Source organism: Thamnophis sirtalis, unplaced genomic scaffold, assembly GCF_051295495.1.
Source record: "Thamnophis sirtalis isolate CommonGarterSnake01/CBP01778 unplaced genomic scaffold, rThaSir2_p1.2 scaffold_12, whole genome shotgun sequence".
Classification (NCBI taxonomy): domain Eukaryota; kingdom Metazoa; phylum Chordata; class Lepidosauria; order Squamata; family Natricidae; genus Thamnophis; species Thamnophis sirtalis.
Genome location: NW_028261392.1, coordinates 37,243,215 through 37,265,106, shown reverse-complemented (window position 1 = coordinate 37,265,106; position 21,892 = coordinate 37,243,215). Strand labels below are relative to the sequence as shown.

The 21,892-nt window shown below is 39.3% G+C and overlaps 1 protein-coding gene across 1 annotated transcript in view; it reads right to left on the bottom strand.

The window, feature by feature from the left end:
• Positions 1-21,892, bottom strand: part of GABRG3 (gamma-aminobutyric acid type A receptor subunit gamma3) — a 451,797-nt gene that overhangs the window by 2,016 nt on the left and 427,889 nt on the right. Inside the window, exons 7-9 of the mRNA XM_014064443.2 lie at positions 14,231-14,383; positions 8,993-9,189; positions 607-636 (exon numbers count right to left, since the gene is read on the bottom strand). Coding sequence (XP_013919918.1) covers positions 607-636; positions 8,993-9,189; positions 14,231-14,383 — 380 coding nt within the window. The remainder of the gene's footprint in view (positions 1-606; positions 637-8,992; positions 9,190-14,230; positions 14,384-21,892) is intronic.

Below are 21,892 nucleotides of genomic sequence, written 5' to 3'. Positions count from 1 at the left end.
AAGTGCTATTCAGCTGGTTTGGAGTGGTTCAGGCAAAGCAGTAGTGGAAATTTTGAGCAATTCAGAAAACCAGCAAATACCACCTCTGGTTGGCTCCACCCTCCTGCCCCCATTGTTCCCTGTTCTATATTCCCTTGTTTTTTAGCTCAGCTGATTTACATGGCAGAGCGAATTGCTGTGCCTCAGCTGAGCTAAAACACAGCTCACCAGCGCTGACATCGAGGGTGGTCTTTGAGTGCTGTGCACGTGTGCAAGGCACACTCTCATAGAATCAGTAGGAAAAGATTTGGAATCCCACCACTGCATACATTTCCCTTTACTGACATCAAGCAGTGATTGGAAACAGACATGGAACAGGGGTGGGCAAAGTCTGAAACAAATATTGTGTTGGAATAATGTTTTGAACTCAACAGTGGGGAAAAACCCAAAGGCAATTTTGCTGATTTCCCATGTGAAATGGTAAGGAGAACATATAGATTTAAGATGCACTATGATGGCATGCTTCTTAAGACTGAGTAATAATAATAGTTTAATTAAAATTATAATGGTATTTAATATATGATGTTTACAAATAAAATACCTAAGTTTTAAAATATTCTTACTCACCATCATGTGACCAAAGCTGACATCAGGCAGCTCAAATAAATAAAAAAGTAAAGTATAAGAACACAAGTTATAAAACAATATATTTATAAAATATTTTAATTATTAAGGAAATCATAAAAGATTCCATAACAACACAATTTTATTTGTATCTACTTTGAATAATTCCATTCATTCAGAAAGTTTACTATTGAGTAAACATGAATAGAGTTGCCTTAACTTATCCCATTTATTTCTGATAAGTGTCCACTTTATACAACAAGATCCAAGACAACATATATGCTTTACCTTTTCATGGATATCATGGGGAAATGCTTAATTTAAATTGCAATCTTCAACTCAGCAGAGCAAGCCATATGATTCAGCTGCAGCTGCAATTACCACAAGGGAAAAGGTGGTTCCCACCAACCTTTCTGTAACTCTAACACCAATACCAGTCCTAATCCTAACCTTGTATTGATTTCAAGTAGAAGTGAATTTTCAAATACCGATTTCTTGTTTACAGAACATAAATGAATATATTCTCGGGGATTTAAAACAAAGTAACTATTTTTTTGAGATAACAGGGAAGTGATTATGGGAGAATATTGATTGCAGAAAATATGACTTCAGCAACAGAGTGGTCAATGCCTGGAAGGCACTACCTGACTCTATTATTACATCTTCAAACCCCCAAAACTTTAACCTTAAACTGTCTACTGTTGACCTCACCCCATTCCTAAGAGATCTGTAAAGGGTGGGCATAGGCACACCATCATGCCTACCATCCCTGTCCTACTGTCCCCATTTATTTGTACCCATTTCATTCTTACTCATGTTTATTCTTATACCTATTATCTTGTAAATGATTGACAAATCAAATCAAATAAAAACAAAAATAAATTCTACTAGTTCAAACAAAGAAACAAGGTTTGTATTATAGGTTCTAGTTAGCTGAAAAACCGTCACATTTTGCAGTATTGTATTATGGGGCTTTAATAACCTGGTCATTTCTATTTGTATGAACATCAATACCAATTAAGTGTCTGCTAAACTTTATTTGGAGTTAATGTATATACTCGAGTATAAGCCTAGTTTTTCAGCCCACTTTTTGGGCTGAAAAAAGCCGCCTCGGCTTATACTCGAGTCAGTGAAAAATTTGCCTGAAATGGAGGAGAAAAAGGGGCGGGGCCATGCCGCTGGGTGACACTCGTGAATGGCCCAGTGCCCCTGTGAGTTTCCCCTCCCTCTGTGTCAGTTTGCCGCGCAGCGCGCACCGCACCATCCCCCCTCCTCACGTTCTAATGTAATGCAGGGCTGTCTTACGATTCCCCTTCCTCCCCCTCCTGCCGCTCTGCAACGATGTCCCACCTCCTCCTTGTTATGGCAAGCAGCCACATAGCGATGTCCCACCTCCTCTGGTACAGTGATCCAATGATAGGAATCACTGTGCCGTGTGTCATAGGAGGCGGGACATCGCTCCCGCGGCTGCACGGGACATCATCATCACAGCGGGACATCAGCATCATGAGGTGAGTGAAGTATTTCATTGAATACACCGCTAGTTTACTGTTTTTCTTTGAAATAAATATTCAAAAACATTATTGGTATCTATTTTTATTTTTGAAATTTACCGGTAGCTGCTGCATTTCCCACCCTAGGCTTATACTCGAGTCAATAACTTTTCCAGTTTTTTGTGGTAAAATTAGGTGCCTCGGCTTATATTCGGGTCGGCCTATACTCAAGTATATACGGTAGTTGTGAGGAATCTCACAGTCATGTTTTATAGAGGTGGAAAGGTTGCAGCGAGCAGGAAAATAATAGAAATGTACCAGGCTATACATTTATGAGCAAAGCCAGGAATTTGTTGCTTTTCTACTTTAAATTTTTTTTTTTAAACTATATTAATGTTGATATATCCCATGAGGATTATATGGAAAAAACAAAAAGACAGTTATTGTTGGTTATTCAATGGAACAATCCTAAATGATCAGGAATATATTAAAAGAGTTAATCATGAATTGAGATTTTTCTTCAAAGAAAACTGGCCAGGAGACACATCCATACAAAACTTATGGGATACAACTAAGGCATTTATAAGAGGGGTCACAATATCGGCTACAGCTAGGGGAAAAAATTGAGAATCAAAAAATAAGAGAGTTGAAAGAAAGATATAGAAATTTAGAGAGTGAACTTCAAAAGAAACCACAAAATAGAAGTATAAAAGGAAGTATGGAATTGATTAAATATGAATTGACTATATTTGAAAAAGCAAAATTAGCACAGTCTATAAAAAAAGCAAAACAAAATTTCTTTGAGAATGCAAATAAACTGGGGCGGTGGCTATCCTATAGGCTGAGGAAGCAGAAGCAAGAGAATTCGATCAATAAATTACAAGATGAAAAAGGCGAGATCTGCTATCAACTAGAGGAAAAGAAAACAATTACCCAAGAGTTCTATGAACAATTATATAGAGAAAACCAAGACTATACAAAGGAAGGAATACTACAATATCTGGAAAAGTCTGATCTGCCAAAGATACCAGAGGAAATAAATGATATGCTCAATGAAGAAATTAAAACATCAGAGATAATTGAGGCCATACAAAGACAAAAGAATAATAAAGTTGCAGGGCTGGATGGACTGCCAGCAGAAATATATAAAGAATTCCAGGTTATACTTGTTCCAATGCTGTTGGAAGTTTATAATGCTGTGTTGAAAGAGGCGAAGACACCATTATTCTGAATGGAGGATGGAAAACGGAGCCCTGAGTAGCTCTATTATTATTCTATGCTTTCGATCTGAAGAGAAAAGAGGCCTGAACGCTCCTCCTCTCCCCCATCCTCTGGCCCCTTTATCATCACAGCTGCCTCAGGCATTGCTCCTTTGTCGCTCCCCCCTGTCATTGGGGAGCTTTTTCTGCCTTTCTACCATCTCATTGATTGCCTATTAGGAGCAATAGATGATGGCAGCTGTAGGGACAAGGCCTTGGCACCAAGAAAACTGGTGCTTTCTCCCCCTCTGCCTTGAGCAGCTGGGGCCAGCTTCAGACTTTGGCCCACTGGACTATGGACCTTATATAACCTCAGGAAAGAGACTGTCTTCTACGTGGTCTGCTGACCTCCTCTGGGACCTTAAGAGGAACAAGACTGGACAGGCCCTGTTTACAAACATCAGGCATTTTTGCCTTGCCCCCCCCCCCCACATGCGACTGCCTTGTATATCATTGATTTCTGGCCTTCCAGCTGTGGACTTTCCTTTGGGACATAGAAGAGGGAGAAGAACGGAGCAGCTCCCTCCTCATTTTTTACATCACCGCCTGATAGCGCACTGTTGCAGTGCTCGGTAATTTTTTATTTTTTATTTTTCACTGGTATGGTGAGTGCATGGGATTGCTAGTGATAGAATGAATGATCCCACTTTTATTATTCCATTTTGCTGTATTTTTGTGTTTTAATTACCATGTGGGGACTGACTGAGTGAGTACATGAGTGTGACTGATTCGGAGGGCCTGCCGGGGAATGTGGGAGCCATAGGGGTGGCTGAGGGAACCACGGCCACGGGAGTGGGTCGGAGCATTATGGTCATAACAGGGAGGGGCAGATATGGCGGGGACTTTAGGGCTGGCCATTACCGGGGAAGGAGGGTTCGCTACGTCACAGAGATCCCTCCTTCCGGCCCTATGAGTCCCACTCCAAGGCCAGATGGCGCGGGTAATCAGGACCCTGGTCTCAGGCTGTTGTCGCTAAATGCCAGGTCTGTTGTTCACAAGGCTCCCCTCGTCCGGGACTTAATTTTAGACGAGAGGGCAGACCTGGCATGTATTACTGAAACCTGGCTGGGCACAGAAGTAGGAGTCCCCCTTGTAGAGATGTGCCCAGAAGGATTTCAGGTGCTTCATCAGCCGAGAGCCCAGGGAAGGTGTGGTGGTGTGGCTGTCATTATCCGGGAGTCTCTAGTACCTCGTAGGGTCCCTGCTCCGGAGCTTGTCGGGTGTGAGACTCTGCTGGTGAAGTTGGACCTCAAGGGTCAAGTGGGTCTGCTGCTAACGTACCTGCCTCCCAACTACGTTGCAGCAGCCCTCCCCTCGCTCCTCGAGTCAGTAGCCGAGCTGGCAATTGAGTTCCCCAGGCTTATGGTTCTGGGGGACTTTAATTTGCCATCGCTCGGTAAACACTCTGATGGGGCGCAGGAGTTCATGGCTTCCATGACAGCCATGGGCTTGACCCAGGTAATTCGGGGCCCAACCCACTCAGCGGGTCACATGCTCGACCTCGTATTTCTCTCGGAGCAGTGGATGTGTGATCTTGGTCTGAGGGGTAATGAGACCATACCCCTGTCATGGTCAGACCACTGCCTACTGAGGCTTGACTTCCGGAGGCCAAACCCCCACCGTAGGGAGGAGGAACCGACCAGGTGGTTCTGCCCCAGGCGACTGATGGACCCTTTGAGGTTCCAGACGGAGCTTGGGGTTATTCCTGATACCCTCGCCCACAGTTCGGCGGAGACTCCTCGGCGGCATTGGAGTCTCTCAATCAGATTGCGCCACTACGGCCCCTCCGGGTCAGCGGATCCCGGAGGCCTCCTTGGTTCACCGAGGAGCTCCGGGAGAAGAAGCGCCGGAGGAGACGCCTAGAGCACTTGTGGAGGTCCGATAAGTCCGAGTCGAACCGAGCACTCCTAACAACTTGCACCAAGGATTACATCAGGGCACTTAGGGCAGCAAAAAGATCTCATATTGCCACCTTGGTTGCGTCCGCTGAGTCCCGCCCAGCCGCCCTGTTTAGGATAACCCGTTCCCTCCTAAATAGGAGGGATACGGGGGAACCCTTGCAGGGTAGAGCTGAGGATTATGCCCAATTCTTAGCGGACAAAGTTGCTCGGTTTCGGTCGGACTTGGACTCCACTGCTGCAGATCCAGCCGGGACACAAGAGGATCACTTGGCAAACCATCTCTGGGTTGAGTTTCAGGATGTTGCCTCTGGGGATGTGGACAAGGCCATTTGAGCTGTGAGTGCCTCCACCTGTATTCTGGACCCGTGTCCCTCCTGGCTGGTTGCCAACAGCAGTGAGGTGACACGTGGCTGGATCCAGGCGGTCGTAACCACCTCCCTTCAGGAGGGGCACTTCCCTGCCGCACTTAAAACGGCGGTGGTGAGACCCCTCCTGAAGAAACCATCCTTGGATCCAGCCATTTTAAATAACTACCGTCCTGTCTCCAACCTCCCCTTTGTTGGGAAGGTTGTTGAGAAGGTGGTGGCCTTCCAGCTTCAACGGGCCTTGGAGGAAGCTAGCTACCTTGACCCCTTCCAGTCCGGCTTCAGACCCGGTTACAGCATAGAAACCACTTTGGTCGCATTGACCGATGATCTCTGGAGGGCCAGAGATGGAGGCCATGCATCCATCCTGGTTCTCCTTGACCTCTCGGCGGCTTTCGATACCATCGACCATGGTATCCTTCTGCGACGACTGCGGGAGGTGGGGGTGGGAGGCACTGTTTTGCAGTGGTTCTCCTCCTACCTCTCGGACAGGTTGCAATCGGTGTTGGTCGGGGGGCAGAGATCGTCCCTGAGGCCCCTAAAATATGGGGTGCCGCAGGGTTCGGTCTTATCCCCCCTACTATTTAACATATACATGAAACCACTGGGCGAGATCATTCGGAGGCACGGGATAAAATACCATCAATACGTGGACGATATGCAATTGTATCTGTCTGCCCCGTGCCAACTCAATGAAGCGGTGGACGTGATGAGCCAGGGTCTTGAGGCCGTTAAGAACTGGATGAGCGCTAAGAAACTGGTACTCAACCCGGACAAGACCGAGTGGCTGTTGTGTTTCCCTCCCAACAATTTGGCTAATGTTCCATCTATCAGGCTGGGGGGTCAAATTTTATACCCCTCAGATAGGGTTCGTAACTTAGGAGTCCTCCTGGATCCACAGCTGACTCTCGACCATCATCTGTCGGCTGTGACCAGGGGGGCATTTGCCCAGGTTCACCTGGTCCGCCAGTTACGACCCTACCTGAATCGGGAGGCTCTCACAACAGTCACTCGAGCCCTTGTGATCTCTAGGCTGGAATACTGCAATGTGCTCTACATGGGGCTGCCCTTGAAGTGCATCTGGCGGCTGCAGTTAGTTCAGAATGCGGCCGCGCGAGTGATAGTGGGTGCACCGCGGTTTGCCCACATAACACCCATCCTCCGCGAGCTGCACTGGCTACCTGTTGATCTCCGGGTGCGCTTCAGGGTCCTGTTGACCACCTTTAAAGCCCTTCATGGTAGTGGATCTGAGTACTTGAGAGACCGCCTTCTGCCAATTACCTCCCTCCGACCGATAAGATCGCACAGACTGGGCCTCCTCCGAATCCCATCCGCCAGTCAATGTCGACTGGCGACTACACGGAGGAGAGCCTTTTCTGTTGCAGCTCCGACCCTGTGGAACAATCTCCCCGTCGAGATACGCACCCTCACCACCGTCAAGGCCTTCCGCGCAGCCCTTAAGACCTGGCTATCCCAACAGGCCTGGGGATAAGTCTCTAATTTGCCCCACCCGAGTGTTGAATGTTGAATGCAAGTTGTGTTTTTATTACTTTATTTATTTTGTTCACATATTGTTTGTTTTGAATTGCACCCCCCCTCCCTAATGATTGTAAGCCGCCCTGAGTCCCCTCAGGGAAAAGGGCGGCCTATAAATCCAAATAAAATACTAAAATACTAAAAATACCATTATCATGGATGGAGGCTAACATTGTATTATTATGTAAGGTGGACACAGATCAGATGTTTATACAAAATTACAGACCAATCTCACTGCTAAATGCAGATTACAAGATTTTTGCTCTGATAATAGCAGAACAGTTGAAAAAATTCCTCACATTGTTCATCCACACAGATCAAAATGGATTCCTCCCCAAAAGACAAATTAAAAACAATATGAGAATTATGCTGGACATTCTCGAATATTATGAAGTGCATAATGAAAAACAGGTTGCACTATTTTTTCTCGATGCCCAAAAGGCATTCGACAATGTGAACTGGGAATTTTTTCATCAACAATTGGAACACATGGAATTTGGAGATAAATTTATAAACACAATTAGCGCAATATATACAAATAAAAAAGCCAAAGTAATAATTAATGGTGAATTAACGCAAAGTATAGCAATTCAGAAAGGTACAAGGTAAGGTTGTCCCCTATCCCCGCTGCTGTTTATATTAACCTTAGAAGTTCTAGCTAGGAACGTACGTAAAGAGGAACAGGTAAAGGGACTAGAAATTGAAAAGGAACAATTTAAGTTACAGGCTTTTGCGGATGATCTAGTTTTCGTGTTAGAGGATCCTAAAAAGTCTGGTATGAAACTTTTTGAGGAATTGACAGAGTATGGGAAAGTAGCGGGTTTAAAGATAAATACGACAAAGACTAAAATGCTGGTTAAAAATATGACATCCAAATTGAAAGAGGAGTTAACGAAGAAATTGGGTATCCAAATTGTGAAAAAAGTCAAATATCTAGGTATACATTTATCTGCGAGGTGTGTGTCCATCAAAGAAGACAACTATACTAATCTGATCAATAAAACTAAGACAGACTTAAAAATGTGGAAAAACTTACAATTGTCCCTGATTGGTAGGATCGCAGTCATAAAAATAAATGTACTACCAAAATTTCTTTTCCTATTTCAGAATATTCTCATTAAATTAGAAAAAGGTTTTTTTTAAGGAAGTGAATGTATGGTCGCTTTGACTTCATGGTACTGCATTGTTTTAAATGTAAAAATAATAAAAATATATTTTTTAAAAACCCCATTGATTGATAATATGGCATCAACCCATTGTTGAGTCTCATGGTCAATGTTAGTATTATTTACAGATTAAAGTTTTGCAAGAAACTAACTTCAAAATAATGCAATTGTTTCTAGCAGTTGGGCTTAAGATTGAATAAAATCATTGTAGAATTTAAATGCAAGGTTGTCAGTAGAAGCATGACTAAACTGAACAGTTACTACCTTTAAGACCAGACCCTTGTTACTCTGATGATCCACTGTCATTATTATAATTTATGAATTTGTTATAATTAATTCAATATTTCATAAGGCATGGTCATTTTACATTAGATATACAGATCCCTGAATTCCTGTATAGTACACTAAAATACTAGAGGTATTTATCAATGAATCATATTTATACAGCTCCACATCTCATGAATATCACTTTCAGTTGGGATAAAATGAAATAGAATAAAATAAATGTGAAATTCTGTGCATTTCTAGTACAAAGAACACTTACAATATATTCCTCTTATTAGACGGCATTAGCCAAAGTGTTTGTTTAAGGTCTAAATCCAATTAATTACTAATCTCTGTGATAATGCAGAAGAATTGTGCTGCATTTTCAATAGGATTTTATCTTACCGACTTTTTCTTTTTTGTACAGTGTGGCTTCCTGCAACTTGAGTAGTAGTTCAGGGTTGCATACTCCATCAAAGCGGCAAAGACAAATAAGAAGCATACGGTCACAAAAAGGTCCATTGCAGTGACATAGGAAACACGCGGCAAGGAATTTCTTGCAATGGTGCTCAGCGTTGTCATGGTTAATACTGTGGTGATACCTGGACAACAAAACATAATTTTCTTGTAATATTTCCAGAAATGCAGCTATCATCAATTTTTAGAACAAAACCTTACTTTATTAGAGTATGAGTTTTGTTAGACTGTAACCTGGATTCCTTAAGGAATTAGATCTTTTGGAATTTCTGTTCCTGATGATATCTCTTGGATAATGAGCATTTTTGCATTATACTGTCTTTCATATTTTATATTCTTCAATTATTATGAAGATCTTTAAATGTTATCAAATCCCATTACAGCATATTTCATAAGATCACACTTGATATAGAAAAAATATTCATAAATCACCACCCAATTTCATATTTGGTTTTAAAAGACATCATCTGAATTTTAAACTGCTGTATAGCTACATTTAGAAATATTATTGGTAAGCTCACAAGAATTGAGATGCTTCAATAATATAGACAGAAATCTGCAATCCCTCCATGCCAAAATAGTTAGTTATATCATTGCACCTTAATGGAAATGGATGGATTCATCAACACCACCACCACCCTCATTGAACTGATTGTTGCAATTAAAAAAAAACGGAAATGAATGAGTGGGGAAAAATCTGGAAAGAAAAAAAGAGACATATAGAATATAGTATACACGTAGTATTTTATTTTTGACCGCAATTGAACCCAAAATTTCCATTGCTAAGCAAGACAATTGTTAAGTGAATTGTGTCTCTTTTTATGAACTTTTTTGCCATACCTGTTAAGGGTTAGGTGGATTATGTGGCTGTTAAGTGAATCTGGCTTCCTCCACTGACTTTGCTTGTCAGAAGCTAGCTGGGAAAGTTTCAAATTGTGACTCCCAGACACTGCAACTTCATAAATACATGGCGATTACTAAGAGCCCAAATTTTGATCACGTGACCATGAAATGCTGCAATGGTCATAAGTGTGAAAAAGGGTCCTAAGTCACTTTTTCCAGTGCAGTTGTAACTTTGAATGATCACTAAACAAATGGTTGTAAGTTGAGGACTACCCAGGATTGGGTTCCGGCAGTCACTACTGCTTGTTCGCTCATTGGCATTCTGCGTGCGCTTGATGCATGCTGTGTGTACGTCTGCAATGTAATAAAAATTGCTCTGAGCATGTAAAGAAACAAAAAACAAGATGGCGGTGCCTATGATGCTACCTGGAGAACTGGTTTGGGAGCATGGCAGGCCTGGGTTGCTGCCAGTTCCAATGAAAACAGGCTGCCAAACCACTACCAGTTCGGCTGAACCGTGCCGAACCATAGGAACCTACCACTGGGACTACCTGTACTTTTCGGTGGCTGAACTCTTAACATTTGAAAAACTTATCAAGGAAGCAAATGAAAGAAAATATTTTTTTGGAAGCTTCAGGAACTGCAGTATACACTTCAATAAATTATTTGACATCTCTGTTCTCTGCTCATTATTTTTTCCCCTGTGCATTCTTTATTACACCATACCCTGTATTGCAAATTAAGAGTTTGCTAAAGTGGATGAAATCTTTAATTCATACAATTGGAGCACGTTCCCAGCATTTTTAAAATTAATATCATCAGATGCATTAAATTTTACAGCAATGGATCATAACTGAATTAAGAGAGTGAAATCCAGAACTTTTTTTGGGCCAGTAAATTTCCCTATTCATTCTAGTTAAATAACTAATTAACTTTCACAAGTAATTCACTAAGTAATATTAAGGTTATTTTCATCAGCATGCTAAATTGCAGACAAATGTCTCTTGAAATATATTTGGAATCAGGCATTATTTTACTATTTCTGTTGAAATATCCCCCCCTCCCACTGCAGCTATGTGGAACAAACAAGGTGAGTCAATGACTCTACACAGGAGAGTAAAGGATAGTGTTTTACAGCAAAATTCTTACATCTATGCATCATTTCTGTATTTCTATATTGATTAATGTAATTTGTTTATTGCCTGAAACCTATTGTGATTTCTTAAAATCATAACATCCATAACCAACTTAATTTTGCAACTCAATAGTACAAATTATAAACTAAAGTAATTCAGTATGGTCTTGTTAGTTATAACTAGTCTTCAAATTAGTCTCTGGAAGAACTATAAATTATGGTGGTTTGGGAACACTACATGGGTGGGTAATATGTATATTTTAAGGGAACAAGTCTTTCCGAAAGAGTGGCAGGTATATTTGACAGAGATAGAAATCCTTAGTGGACACTCCCTAATTATCCAGTAGGATGGCCAGAAACTAATGGGGAAAGGCAGTCTCTAAAATATCTAGGCTCTGAGCTGCATAGAATGTCATAGATAGCAATCAGTAACTTGACTTGCATGCTGAAACTTTTAAATAATCTGATGCAGCAAAGAAGCATGATAAAAATATGACAAAGCGACTAAACACATGCATTACTGCATTCTGGACCAGTTAAAATTTCCACATAATCTTCAGTGATAGCCCATGTATAGCAAGTTAGAGTAATCTAATTACTCAAAAAAAGATGCTAAGGGTCTGGATGGCTGCCTTCAGTGTACTGTGTTCCAGGTAAAATTGCAACTGACACAGAAGGTGCAACTAGGCAAAAGCTTTCCTTGCCATGGTATTTAACTACACTTGGAGCAAGAACCAGGAGTCCAGGACTCCCAGATTGCAAGTCTGCTGATTTGACTTCTTTCCCATGCAACCATTATGCAGATCCACATCACTGGCAATCCTTTGGTGGGTCCAAAACCAACATGGTAGAAAGTAGGTAGAATTTGAAAATAACACAAAGATTTGCCTGGAACTAGGCACAGGGTTGTGAGAAATTTCATATAAGAAGATTTTGCTCAGCTCTTGAGAACATTGCTTTCACAGCAATGTATATCTTATGTTTGTAAGCTTATACCTGAAATATATAAAATCACAAGGAGGAAATTGCTTTTCCATAGTGCATATTGTAAAGACTTTTCCATTTCTCTGAGTCAGCCAGAGGAGGGCCATGTTTAGCTCATGTAGAGAACTCTGAATCTCAAACAAGTTATTATTATTTTATTGGAAATAAGTCAATGACCTCCAATTTAGTTTCACTCAGTGAGAGCCTTTAAGTTTTGAAACAGTAGGTGAGATCTTTGAAGAGTATTACTGAGTAGGAAGTGCAGGAAGAAGATAGTTTTAAGTCGGTGATCTGCTGTGAAGCAACATATGCACATTTGCAGTACACATATTGTTTCTTCACTTTTCCTTTATAAAATCCCTTGCCTTCTCTTAGGAGATTGTGAGATTGTCAAAGGAAGCTCACATATGATGAAAACACATTGGGTCTGGTTCATATTAGTGGGTAAGAAGGTTTGCTTCAGTGGAAAAAAGCTATAAGTAGTAAAATTACAGAAAAAGAGCATTAGCTAGCAGGAAGCAAATATTTGGAACATCAGGTAGCCACTTACTCCAGTTATCACCATCTTGTCATGCAGTGCATGGAAGATAATGTTGCAGATTTGTTTAGCTGCTAATACATTTGAAAACTACTAAGTTTCATGACTATCCTATACAGTCCATGCCCTGTTGACCAAAGCATTTGATGCTAAACATGGAAATTCAAGGCAGATGAAGATGAATGTGTTCATAGCTGTCAAAAAACAAATTGTTTAAGAATATTGCTACTCAAAAGAGTCACAACAAGAATCAAATTATTTAGGGGGTGGAAAAAGGGTCATAGATATTCTCATTGCATGCCCCAGTAGGCCACGTTTTTCTATATCGAAAAATAGTCTCGGAAAATACAATATATAAGCATTGGTGTAAATCTCTTTCTGTCTAGATATATTCAGATAAGTGTTTATTGAGAATAGCAATAGCAATAGCAGTAGACTTATATACCGCTTCATAGGCCTTTCAGGTCTCTCTAAGCGGTTTACAGAGAGTCAGCATATTGCCCCCAACAATCTGGGTCCTCATTTTACCCACCTCGGAAGGATGGAAGGCTGAGTCAACCCTGAGCCGGTGAGATTTGAACCGCTGACCTGCTGATCTAGCAGTAGCCTGCAGTGCTGCTCTTAACCACTGCGCCACCTTGGCTCTTGATGAGAATTAATAACTCCTTGTGTAAAAGAGGCTGTTTGATAAACTGATCTCTAATAGAACTCTAGTCACTTTTTAAGAATACTCCCATAACAGAAAGAACATTGAAAACTGAGAAATATTCTCTATTAGTCCACAGAATTCTGATCAATAGGGTAAGGGATATTTTTTAAAAACATTTAACATGTTAGGTATGCCAGGAACTAGGATCACAGTAGGAAGTTTCCAGTGAGCTTGGAGAAGCCAAATTTGTTTTAGAAGTACCAAAACTTTTAAAGGGTTAGGGTCCTACAAAAGTTGGGGAAAACACTATATAATGATCATGAAATGCTGACTGCTAGAGAAAAGGATTGAGATCAGGGTTAGGTTAGGATTCTTAAAAACAAGAAAAGGAGTAAAAAAAACCTGACTGGTTGTCTAGTTAAATTATTGATGAACAATGGTGTTCATACCCTTTATAAGAACCTATGTATTTAACCTAATATTATGATTGCACAAATAATATATATTTAAAAACACTGTTCTTTTCCACCCCATAATCTTCTGTTCAGCATCCAACCTGAAGTAAAGTTGTGATGAACACATGTCTTCAAGCAAAAACAAAGAAAGCCCAGCTTTCCAACCTTTTGAAAAAGCATCTTTGGGACAACCATGACATGGATGACTGAGAATCTCCATAGACATTTCATGCTAAATTTGGGGAGATGGGGCTAAGGAGAAGTTTAGCACATATCACTTTGGATACTGTAGAGTGATCAACAACAGTGGAAGGAAAGCTAAGAAGATGCAAAAACTGAGAGATTAATAGTAGAACGCCAGGAAAATGATATGAGAATTAATCTTTCAAATACTTCTGCAACCAGGGGCTGGGAACCATGAATAGGGGAATTCTTGCAAAGTATAAACATTTGTTAGCATGATTATCAAGTGAAATAAAACAATTATTCATTGGAGATACATTAGAAAGGATCCTCAGCAGGCTGAGGAATGAATAAAATATGTAAACCCCAGTTATCTTACCTAGGGCTGTTCTTGCTGGTGTAGCATCTTTCTTAATCCAAAATGATACCCAGGATAGGACAACAGTTAATATACAGGGAATATATGTTTGAATAGTGAAGTATCCCATTCTTCTACTTAACTCGAAGTATATAGTCATGACTATATAATCACCTGCAATAATAAAAAATTGATATCATTGGAAATGTAATTAAAGCAAATAAATAATATTCCCACAACCATCTGTAGTGTTAACCCTGAGTCTCAGCATTGCCTGATTACAGAACCCCTTATATCTCTGATGGCAAGATCAATAGGCTGGAGGGCCAAGTGTTTTCAAATTCATAGACATTTTGATATAGTTTTCTTGGCAACAACGCGGAACTGGTTCAACAATCCTGAGATTTCCCAAAGCACTGTTAAACAGATCTGCCCTGCTGACCTTTGTTAAGAATTTTCAAACTCATTCTCAATGGACTATATGGTGGAAGTAGTTTACTTCTCTATACTGCTGAAAAATAAGAAAAACTTACCAAGTCTACTCTGTGCCATAGTGGTACAAAGAAAATAGCACACATGGAGGACAGTGGTGTAATTGATGGGTAGCACAAAAAGAACTACTGTCTTCATATTAAATGCACCAGAGGTTATGGTATTTGTACAGATACACCTGTCTAATGGACGGATCAATCGATCAAACAATCAATTCAGAGCTATGAAATTTGTAACAGTCCCAATGGGATGTACATAAAATGCAAGTTCTGGATTCATAAAAATAAATATTGGCTCCTGCCCTCTGAAGCATCTTATCTCCAGAGGTGAGATTGGCTCTCATCCTTCTGATGTTTTGAAATAGCCTCTAGACCTGGCTCTCTAAACCCAATGGGAGAACTTCATACTGGAGTGGTTAATGAATTAAATCCTCATCCCATCTCCCAACAACATGTGTGTCTAGCTTCCACTTTTCCCAACTGGTTTTGATGGTTTGTAATTTTTAATGACCTTATCTACTGCTTGCCATGACTGTTGATTTTAATGTATTTTCTGATTTAATATTTTATGCTGTAAGCCACCCAGAATCATTGGATATGAGATGGGAGGCAAATCCATTTCCTAAATAAATAAATAAACATAACCAAAACTGTGGGGAGAGGGGGAGAAGATAGATTCTATAAGAATTTCAAATAGTCTTTTAAATTAAAGACATAGAGTTAACAAAGTGTAGGAGACTAATCAAAGGGATAGAGTTGAGAGTGAACATCCAGGGTGGGAAATTTGATATTTCTTTTGACATTTAGTACAATTACTCTATGTAGTAAGTAGTCTCTTGTATTATGAGGACAGTATGAATTATAAGGGTTATATCATAGTCAATTTGTGCAGAATGAATCTATGTCACTCATAGCTATTCTGAGTTGAAAATCATTCTAATTGTGCCAGAAAACTTCCCACTTGAAAGATATATTAGCTGTGTAGAGAAGTTCATGCTCAGTATGGTTGTTTGATCCTTGTACATCTTAGATGATATCAAAGTTAGCAAAATAGGGAATGTGAAAAAGAAAAAAATGTTTCATTTATTAATTAGGTAGCTAATTATAAATCAATTGATTATGGAAGCAGATTTAAATATCAATAATTAAATATCAGCTTTAGTTGTGCTCCTTTGGCAGGTCACTTCCAGGCATTTATTGGGTTATAAAGTTGCTTATATCCATTTAATACTGAATTTAGAACTTGCTCTGTGACAGAGATCTCTCTGGTGAAATAGTTCCTTCTGTGGTAGCATAAATGAATGTGATAATTCTCTTTCATCTTTCAAGAAGATTTTCTTCAGAATTATCACCGGAGTCTGTGAAAAGTTTTATATAGAAGTGTATAACATTTTCCTTCTTATATGAAAAACATCTTGCAATATTTCCTGGTGGTGGTGGTAGTAGTAGTAGTACAGTGTTTCCCTGAAAATATGACAAGGTCTTGCACAGGGCCTTATTTTTGAGGAGGTCTTATTATTTTTAAGGTACAGGAGGCAGCGAGCGTGGTCATCTCATGGCTGCTGCTGTGTTGTGCTGCTGCTCGTCAGCTGGATGCTTTTCAATCAAAGCACTGCTCAGCTGCAGGAGTAAATGGAGGTAGGTAAGGAGTGTGGCACAAGGCACAACCAGAGAAAATGGTGGAACCAGCTGCACATGTGTTTAAATATTTTTGGGGTAGGCTTATTTACAAGGGGGGTCTTATGCGCTCAAAAGCCCAATTGGGCTTATTATCCAGAGATGTGTTATTTTCAGGAAAACAGAGTAGTAGTAGTAGTAGTAGTAGTAGTAGTAGTAGTAGTAGTAGTAGTAGTAGTTAGTAGTGGAAGTTCTTTAATATTTACATAAAATATCTAGGTCAGTAGTGCTCTCCTAATATTTTGGACTTCAACGCATCCAACATTTTGGCTAAAAGCAAGGAATTATAGATGTTAATGTTTAAAACTAAAAGTTTTCTCCATTTATATAATTGAGTAAATCTCTAGTCTTTATGAATCATTGTGCCCATTAAAAATCCAATTAGCTACAAAGGCAGAGCCATAGATTAAATATGGAGTTCTGAGTATTGTTTCATCAGCAGTAGTTGATTCACCAATTGTGCTTGTTAGTGGAGGAAAAGTGACTATAGCAATTACCACTGTATTTTATCTGGGTGTGACTCATAAAAGAGCCTCAAAACTTGAATTGGTTCAAAAAAAATTCTCTGCTCAACCCTGCTGACAGTGCTATTCTTAGTGGAAAGTACGTCTGCTATGAAATATCTACAATTTCAATGAGGTTTGTTTTTTTTTCAAATTACATTGCATACAGGACTCAAAACTCTAGAGAAATATGACTTCTATTTCTGAATTTGTAGACTAGAGTTGAGACTTGAATTGCACTGATGATATTCCCTACTTTGTGTAATGAAACATCTGGAAGAAAACAACCAGGCTTTGAGAACACCAAGGACCCCTCATTTCAACCCTGAAACTTGAATTGTTTGATTTTTCAATTATTATCATGTGAACCACTGTGGGAATTCTTATGGAGGAACAATGATTTATAACAATAGGAAAACAAAGTGGTTATTGCTATCGTATTGATTATTTTGGAATTATCACATAAGAAGAAGCATAATAAAGAATTACAGTTAAGGATATAATTTCATTGCCAGCGAGTAGATGGATTGATTTGAAGATTAAGTCCTGAAGTAGCAATTGCATTCAAGGCTATATTCTTTATTCCTCTCATTTCATGTTACAAGTATATTCTGTTCAGCCTTTATCTACATAAGTGCTTTTTTCAATCTGTTTGTTCAAGAGGATGCAGTTTTCATACCCATGTTTTCTTGGGACTGTTTCCCATTTAGCTGCAATTCAAACTGACAAAAAACTTCATTATGGCTCTAGCAACAACCAAGAAAAAAAGTAATCAAAGAAAAAACTTTTTTGGCTGGGTGTGGGGAGGGGACCCAACTTCTCTTGCTGAGCCAACTGTCTCATCATGAACCAACATTGCTGAGAATTATTCCCAAATTTAGTCTTACTACATTTGTTTCATTTCTAAAACTGCCAGGTATTTAAACTTTCTTTTGTGGCTGTCTATGCGGTGAAATTTACTCAACAGTGTTTCACTTAAACACCTATTGAAAGATACAGTTTTTAATGCAAAGGTAAACAGAATGCAGAACACAATTTAGAAGCAGATTTTTGGTTGAGATGCAATAGTTTGGGGAGTAATATATATAGCTTTTGCCTTTCTTCGTCTTTCCTCCCTTCCTTGATCCCAAATAAGATTTTCCACTGAAATAGGGCTACTGAAATGAAGATCAACAAAGGTAGACATTTGGGTTACCTCAATCAATTCAGGCACTGCAAATAAAATGTCTAGGCTCAACATATCCCCAAAAGCCTTGTTGGTTGATAGTACTCACTCATTTTATGCAGTTGGTTTAAAAGAAAAATAGTACTAAGTTCTATTTTTTACAAATGTCTCCTTGCTTATTTTATGCATTGTATTGATTGAGATTCTTAAAGTACATTTACAACAGTTCATTTAGTGACTGTTCAAAATTACAACAGCACTGAAAAAAGTGACTTATGGCCATTTTCACACTTAGAGCCATTGCGATATCCCCATGGTCACATGATCAAAATTCAGATGCTTGGCACCTGGTCCATATTTATGACGATTGCAGTGTCTCAGGGATATGAGATCCCTTTATGTGACCATCTGACAAGTAAAGTCAATGGTGAAGCCAAATTCATTTAACAACCATGTTAATAACTTAACATCTGCAGTGATTCACTTAACAGCTGTGGCAAGAAAGATCATAAAATGAGGCAAAATTCACTTAACACATGTTTTGCTTAGCAATATAGATTTTGGACTCAACTGTAGTCGTAGGTCGGGGACTACTTGTAGAACAAAGTAATCAAAATACTAAAAATATTCAGTAGAAAGAAGAACAGTCACAGGGCACTAAACAGTAAAACAACTTCAATATGAATTTCCCTCTTCCCCCATCTCTTTCAATGTGTTTGAATTTTCTCCAGGAATTCAATTGCCTTACATCCAAATATTTCATGGTCAATTATTGGTTACTTAGATTATATACCTTTTAATGGTCAATTATTGGTTACTTGGATTATATACCTTTTAAGGAACTGGAAAAAAAGAAACAAATGATTTTAGGGCGTAAATTAAGAGGGCTTTGGGAAAAATTAGAGGGTTGCTGCATATATGAAAGTTTAAATTTTAAAGCAGCTAAAGCCAGTCCCAATCTGCACTCAGGCCCACCACATCAATTCAATGGCTTTACCTCTGGCCTACCTGCTTCCTCCTTCTTCCAGGGATGGATTCTTTGCTTCATTCGGCCCTCTCTCTTTTGCTTATTTCTGCACTTCTCCCAACAACAAACAGCCTTCAACCCATTTCCCATCTTTTTGGATAAGGGGATGCCTTTCTAACCTTAAGGATATGTTGTTCTTGCTTTCACAAAATGGCTACCAGGGTGGTCCTTCCCAAATCACAACATTGCTGACTGAATACTGGATGTGAACAGTTACAGAACTCCCATCTGCCAAATGAAAAAGTAATGGTGATATTCCTGACATTCATTTAATCCTTTCCTACTTACGTTTTTCCCCTAGCAAGATTTTCTAAAACAATGCCCTGTTTAGTTTTCTACCATTTTCTACCATTTTGATTTTTTAAGAATGTCTGCCTACAAAAGCCCTATGAGTTCAGTGACCTTGTTAGATATAAATATGTTTTATTTTGTTTGGCTCTCACATACACACAGCATGTCAGTCCCCTATTTTTTTAAATTAAAAGAACGTGGGGCAAAGGAAGTCATCAGCTCACAGATGACCAGATACATGACACAACTCTCTGCAAGGCTGAAGGAGGCCTCATGAAATCATATATTCAAGGCTACCAAGTTGAAATGATCAAAGGACTTTCATTTTTGGGGTGGACGGTGGACTAAGCAGTCATGTTAGGCACATGGAAGTCCCATTTTACCTTTCAATGTGCGCGAGAAAAACCTATCTCCTTTTTTTTACTCTTACTGACAATCCCAGAATAGGAATCCCAGAGAATGATGAAGTATGTATTGCAACACTAAGACATGAACTTTATGACTACTACACTTCTGTTTAACATCAAGATGCAAATCCAAAAGACCATGGTTTATACCACATCATATTGTGGTGTCGAATTGGCTAGTGTGAACTCTAGCAAACAACCCTTCCCCCACCCAGTCTTTTCAGATTGAGCATGTTCCCTTTGGTTCAGCAGTGAAATGTTGTTCATTTCCTTTGTTAATTGTACAAAGGAACACAATTAGGAACGCTCTCCCCTTTTGAACTCCTTTGATAAGGTAATTCATATAGAAGAAAGAAATAAAATTCAGGAAGATTTTGATAGGAGTTATAAGTTTTAATTAAGTTTGTTAGTTTTAAAAGATTTGACCAGACCAGAGTCTTGATTTTTGACTATCCATAAACTAACATGATTCTTCTCTTACAATGGAAAGTCAGGTGATCGTACCTTAAAAAGGCATCTGATCCCCAGTCCTGACTGATCTTCAAGAAGCATTTACTAGTTGGCCTTATCTACTTGGCTATCTTCCCCTGTTTCTGACACTCAGCAAGAAAACACATTTTGCTTTAGTATAGCATGTGGTAAAAAGATGAAACTGCATTCTAAATGTGCAGTGAAGTGGCTGTGAGTATCTGACATTTTGCTCCTCGCCTGTTATCAAATGGTGAATGTTGGATGATGCCAGAAAATACCACAGTTCTTTTCAAACAGGTGGAATTGATCCCTTTTACCCTACTTCAGGTACTGTTTATTTCAATATCCTGAACATATAGGGATAATGAACCTTAAACCTCCACATTAAAAAGAATCGGTGGAGAGTCAGCAATAAGCTGGATTTCTGCTTCCAGAAGAATGAATGAAGAAGTGATGATGGCCTCTTTTGTATTTGTGGTTGCAAGTTGAAGTAAATCCTTGTGGTTTTCATAATAACTTCAATTTCGGATTACAGAGTAATAGACCACTATAAATATAGCAGTGGGAAATGTATTGGGAACAATTTAGATAAAAGCATTTATGCTGATGGACTGTAGATTGAATGAAGTATTTATAATGGCTATAAAAAGGCTTGCATTCCCTTACATTCACAGGACAGTATTAAGATGTTGTCATTGTTAAAACATTTGAAGTTATTTTTAGAACCACTGTATCCCTTGGGTGATAGAGTAGAACAATCTCTCCCCCCACCCCTGACATTTAGAAATGTGGTTTTACTTTCAACTCAACGGTATTTATATGACATGAGTCAGTATAGAGTAATTTGCATTAGAGGCACTCACTCTTCCTGAGGCACTAATCTTTCATTTCTCTTCAGCAGATTGTAGCATTTTCACCGGCTCAAGAAAATGTCAATGTTTTCTTGAATGACACTGTCTAAAGTTTGAAAAGCTGATGCCTGATATTTAGTACATAATCAATTTCATTTCATCTTTTAAGTTGAAAGGAAATGCTAGCTTAGGAATGGGGCACTCTCAAATGTCTTTAAAGGTCCCCATTGTTCTTTCTCTTCTATATTTGAACTTCTTGAAATATTTATTCACACGTAATGAAGACATAGTCTAAAATGAAAGCCCCTTCAGATAGTAAAAGTACCATTTTGTGCAGAAGAGGTGAACAGCCTGGCATAGAATTGAAACTTGCATTCAACATCTATCACAGACCAGAGGTTTTCATTAAGAACTACTTTTTTGGCAATCAATACCTTCTCATCCATATGAATATTTTGAAAAATGTAAAAAAGTTTTTACATTTCAAAATATTTCTAATTCTAAAAAAACCCACCTTTTTACATTTCTTTTTTGCATGATGTTTTTGTATTTCCTAACCAATGGCTTTTAAAAGTCAGTGAGAAATGAAACGAAAATCCGAGTAATTTATTTTTTAATCCAGTGACAGACCCTAGCAATTTTGACTGATCCCAAAGCTAAGGAGGGTTAAACTTGGTGTGTATTTGTCTGGGAGATCACCAAGACATTTCAGTAGTGCAGGGTGACTGGCAAGGGACAAATCACAACATGGACATTCCACACTGAAGTGGACCAAGGAAGAATGAGGCAGGAGGCTCCTG